This window comes from Lupinus angustifolius, chromosome LG06 (genome assembly GCF_001865875.1).
Source record: "Lupinus angustifolius cultivar Tanjil chromosome LG06, LupAngTanjil_v1.0, whole genome shotgun sequence".
Classification (NCBI taxonomy): Eukaryota; Viridiplantae; Streptophyta; class Magnoliopsida; order Fabales; family Fabaceae; genus Lupinus; species Lupinus angustifolius.
The window spans coordinates 3,033,706-3,038,704 of record NC_032014.1 but is presented as its reverse complement, the minus strand read 5'-3'; the positions used below and the strand labels follow the sequence as shown (position 1 = coordinate 3,038,704).

General features: G+C 33.4%; 1 protein-coding gene across 1 annotated transcript; it reads left to right on the top strand.

The window, feature by feature from the left end:
* On the top strand, window positions 1,418-3,987 carry LOC109348944 (ELMO domain-containing protein 2-like). Its single transcript, XM_019589566.1, has 7 exons — window positions 1,418-1,574; window positions 1,843-1,911; window positions 2,070-2,185; window positions 2,572-2,626; window positions 2,764-2,884; window positions 3,297-3,344; window positions 3,466-3,987. The coding sequence occupies exons 1-7, from the start codon at window positions 1,473-1,475 to the stop codon at window positions 3,666-3,668; spliced, it is 714 nt and encodes a 237-aa protein (XP_019445111.1). The 5' UTR covers window positions 1,418-1,472; the 3' UTR covers window positions 3,669-3,987.

The window sequence follows — 4,999 nt, the reverse complement described above, 5'->3', positions numbered from 1 at the left end:
CACTGTAACTAGACCAGATCTAGCATTCAGTGTAAATAAAGTCTGCCAATTCATGAGCAAACCCCTGCTTCAGCACTGGAGTGCAGTGAAGAGAATCCTGAGATACTTACAAGGGTCTTCCTCCTTAGGTCTACACATCCAGCATGCTGTTTCTTCTACTCCTATTCCTATCATAGCTTGCTGTGATGCTGATTGGGCCTCAGACCTTGATGACAGAAAATCCATCTCAGGAGCTTGCATCTTTGTTGGACCAAATATTGTCACTTGGTGGTCAAAGAAGCAACAAACCATTTCCAGGTCTAGTACAGAGGCTGAGTACAGAAGCTTGGCTCTTGCTACTCAAGAAGTGATCTGGATTGAATCTCTTTTCTCAGAGTTACAATACCAATATCAAACTCCTCTGGTTCTCTGTGATAACCTTAGCACTGTTGCCATGGCTCACAATCCTGTCCTTCACAACAGGACAAAGCACATTGAACTGGACCTGTTCTTTGTAAGAGACAGAATCCAATCAAAGGCTCTTCAAGTAAAGCATATACCATCAGAACATCAAACTGCAGATGTCCTAACAAAGCCTCTGTCAACATCCAAGTTCCTTTCAATGAGAAAATCCCTTAGAGTGACAGATGCCTTGTCCTTAACTAATAAGTGTATCTAAATCATTGTTGTTCTTTTACTTTACTGTTATAGGAAAAGGGGAGTTCCTTTTGAGGGGGGTATATTAGAATTGTTAATATTGCCAGTTGGCAAAACTGATTGTACAAAACAGTTATGCCCTAATGTGCCTCTACTCTCCTATAAATAGGATTGAGTAAGCACTCATCTAATAAGATTCTAAAAACAGAAAATAACTAACCTAAAGTTAGTTACAATAACTGCTCTCTCTCTTTCTCTCCTCTCTTCTCATTTTTCTTCATTTTCTCACACAGCCAAATACTTAAAATAGCAGATTTTCATGCTTACGTAAGGGCATTTTCCTTTTAATTGTGGTGAAACTTATCAATGAGGACTGAGTTGGGAGGTAGCACTCTGGCCGTTTAATTTTGGGAGAATCTTTTTGTAATTTCAAGCCTATGTATGATAATGAAGTTTCCTTTCTATTTAACTTTATTTTTTTGGGTAAGCCTATGAGCATTGAGAAGTGTGAGGGTTTGATCATGTTGTTTGGGCCTATCAAACGGAGAAAAACATGTTTTTGTTTGTTAGTCGTATCCAGGATTCATTTATTGCTTTTATAAGACAATCTTAAAGGCATGCTTCTTCTGCTTCAAGTATTGGGATGCAGAACAAAAATAATTTGCAGAATGTATTGGAGGAACTTAGTTCAGTTTTGAAATTTGACTAGGTCGAAGTCTCTTTAACAATGACCTTAAGTTCTTAGCAACACAAAACTTGATGTTTCGGTCTGTGCCATTTATGATTCAAGTTTTATTTCCTTGCTGATCCATAATTTGTTTCATGTAGCTAACGCTATGGTTGGATCACGATCATGGATTGGAGGACTCTTTAACCGTACAAATACTAGACGATCATCATCTGGAAAGTTTGTTGACTATCCTTTGAGTCCTGTTGAGGTAAAGGAAAAACGGAAGTTGTTAATTTTTTATAGATATTATAAACTCTTACCTTCTTTTCTTATAGATATTAAAAACAGGTATTGTGTCATGGTATGTTTGTTTTTCCTTATGCCAGACAATAGTTGAAAAGACTTATCATTTGTTTCAAGCAGTGCAGCTATTTAATTATAGTAATTAATAGGAAACCATAATCTGCAATTATGCATCCTAGTATGTGTCTCACTGTTATCACAGACTCATTGAACATGTTTCATGTTTATGTCAGGAGGAGAAACTTCAAAGGCTTCAAGAACAGCTGCAAGTACCTTATGATGAGACTAGCTCTGATCATCAAGTACTTATTTTTTTCATGCAGCTATCTAGCTTTCTTCTTTATTTAATTTCTCTGAATTCTTTCTCAGGACGCATTTGGAAAATTCACGCTTCATTTCTGGTTCATTTTTGGGTTTCATTGAAACCACATTTTGCTAACTAAGTAGTAAATTCCAACAGGAAGCACTGAGAACTTTGTGGCACTGTTCCTTTCCTAATGTTTGTCTGAGTGGCTTGATATCTGATCAATGGAAAGATATCGGGTGGCAAGGACCTAATCCATCAACCGACTTCAGGTATACCGATGTGACCATATGAGAGTTCACATGACAAATTGGCAATTCCTTGTTATCCACTTGAAAGAATATGCTGAGTAGAAATGAAGAAATCAGTAGCGCTGCACTTTTGCTAAGGTTTACAGTAGCATAAATTATCTTTAGTCCCTTTTCTCCTCATACTTAATGATTTCCCAATTCATGAAGCTAAAATTAGACTCAACCACTTTTTGTCTAAGAAATTTCATAGTCCAATATATATCAACTTTATTAGATTACTACTTGGGAGTAGCGTTGCACTTATTCATATGTCTATATTCTTAAAAGGAGTTGCATTATGATTACCCTTCAAATACATACAAATTTTATATTCAAAGGTATTATGGCTGATAACTTGCTTTCCTTAGGGGACGTGGCTTCATTTCCCTTGAAAATCTGCTGTTTTTTGCAAGGACATATCCGGTATGTGTTTATCTTTTATTTTCCACACCTGAAAGGATTTGATCCACCTTTTTATGTCTTCATTTTAGTTTCTTGATATTTAGACCTCTTGGGAGAAAAGATCAGTTATTACTAATTGTATGGAAATTCAAATGAAGTCATCTTTTCACAGGCTGATATTGAAGAAAGATGGGAATCGAGCAACATATGGATACTCTTTTGCTGTTGCTGGCATTAATATATCATTTATGTTGATACAAATGTTGGATTTATGCTCAGGTTAGTGAACAACTTCACAGATCATTAGTTTCATTGTTCCTGCTTGTAAGAGCAAAGAGAAGCCTAGTGCATGTGCCTCATGGCTTTGTGGGTTTTGGGAATGTACACAACTTTTACCCCATAAGGAAAGAGGCAACTTCTAAAACTTGAACCCTTCACCACCAGATTACAAAGAAGCAACCTCACGGCATGATAATGTGACATATGACATTGATAACACTATAGTTTTAGAGCAGCTCCTTTCCAAATTCTAACCGAAATGGATTTGGCCAACATTATTTTCACTTCATATATTAATATTGTTTCTAGCATTTTGAGGGGATGGCCTTTTCGCATTTGAAGTGTTTCCCTTTATCAAAAAGTGAGAAAAGCAAACTACTTGTATTAACTTCTTGTTGAATGTATTTTGCAGGAAAGCCTCGATGTATTCCTGGCATGAATTTTGTAAAGTTATTAGGAGGTAAATGTGGTGCACATCTCAATATGTCTATTTCAAGTTCATACATATTTGACCAATCCCAGTTGATTTTTTTGTTTTTATGCCTTCAAGTGCTTCAAAGTTTCCTTTCACAATACTGCAGAAAATGAAGAAGCATTCAATATTCTATACTGTATAGCTTTGGAGATGATGGATGTGCAGTGGCTTGCTATGAATGCTTCCTACATGATCTTTAATGTAATTTTCTCTTTTGTTATATGCATCTTGCCACTTTCTCACCTTGTCTTCCAATTCTTACAGCTACCCAAAAATGGAGAAAAGAATGGGAAAAACATATTCGAATAGAGGTTTGAAATAGTAACAAATACAAATTATAACTGGTCTTAATCACCGTTTCTCATTTATGGCCAGAACATATTTCCTTATAGCAAAAGAACTTATATTTTCTACTTTGTCACTAGCTAACATTTCAAAGCTTGTAGCATATATTAGTGAACCAAAATTGTCATAGACCATGCAGAATAAGGGAGTAGGGACTCACAAGACCTCCCTGCTTATATTCTATTGTACAAATAGTTTTACTCTTCCTCTGCTGGTCTATAACCAACAAATTTCAAGTCAGACAATTTTTTATTTTGTAAGTATTGTAGACAATTCCATTACAATTAGCTGGGGTGTTACATGATCAAACAAAGTTGTCGTGTTGTATAAAATTGAAATCTTAAAATATGTTGTTTTAAATTCTTTTAATGGTTTGTTCAATTATACATTCATCTTATCAACTCTTGTTAAGGGTTCTTCTATTTATCTTGTTTTTTATGTTGCCAGAAAGTTGAAGAGTGATGAGAACCAATAAAGTGAAGTTCCTATAAGCTCAATGAGAGTTTTATAAAAATGCTAATTTGTTAGAGTAGCACTGGAAATGTAAGAAGAAAGAAGTATATGCATCTTCCACACATCGTTTATGCATCTATCAATACTGATTTTATCGCCATTGCAGCACCAAACTAATTTCTTTGTTTTGTTTTTTTCAGTGTTTTTTCTTTCTAAGGTTCAACTCCCTAAATAGTTGACCAAGGAAAATGTGCATCTGGTTAGTTTTTTGTTGTTCTTTCCATTCTTTTATTGCTATTTATTCTTTCAAAAGTAATTTAAATTACTATATTATTTTCATTATTTCTTTTGAAAAGTTATTAATGATCAAATATAAATAGGGATGATGCACGAACAATATGTAAAATTCATACACTATCAGTGAATATATTTTTCTCTTTTTATTATTTATATTTAAAAGTTAAACCTAACAATACTATGACAATATATATATATATAATTTTTATACTATGCATACATTTTCTTTTTCGGTTACATGTTTGTTTCATATTTATGATTTACATATTGTATGATATTATAATCTCATATGTATGTACCATTATGTTAAATAATAATATTATTGACTAATAAAATTAACTGTAAAAATGATCTATTAGGATTTAATACATATTTATTGATAGTGTAAGTGTTTTTGTATTGATAATACATCACTTACCATTTATAAATTAATTATTATTGACTATTGAACAAAATTAATACATATGAATAAGGAATAATATACTAACTATATTAAAAAAGTTTTACACTCTTTGTATAAATATTAAAGTCATATTTAGAGCTTT

Bases quoted from the DNA above. Each gene is read 5' to 3' on its own strand.
- LOC109348944 (XM_019589566.1), top strand. From the start codon at position 1,473: ATGGTTGGATCACGATCATGGATTGGAGGACTCTTTAACCGTACAAAT. The intron at 1,912-2,069 runs GTACTTATTTTT...AAATTCCAACAG, and splicing joins AGACTAGCTCTGATCATCAA to GAAGCACTGAGAACTTTGTG. The intron at 3,345-3,465 runs GTAAATGTGGTG...ACAATACTGCAG, and splicing joins TTTTGTAAAGTTATTAGGAG to AAAATGAAGAAGCATTCAAT.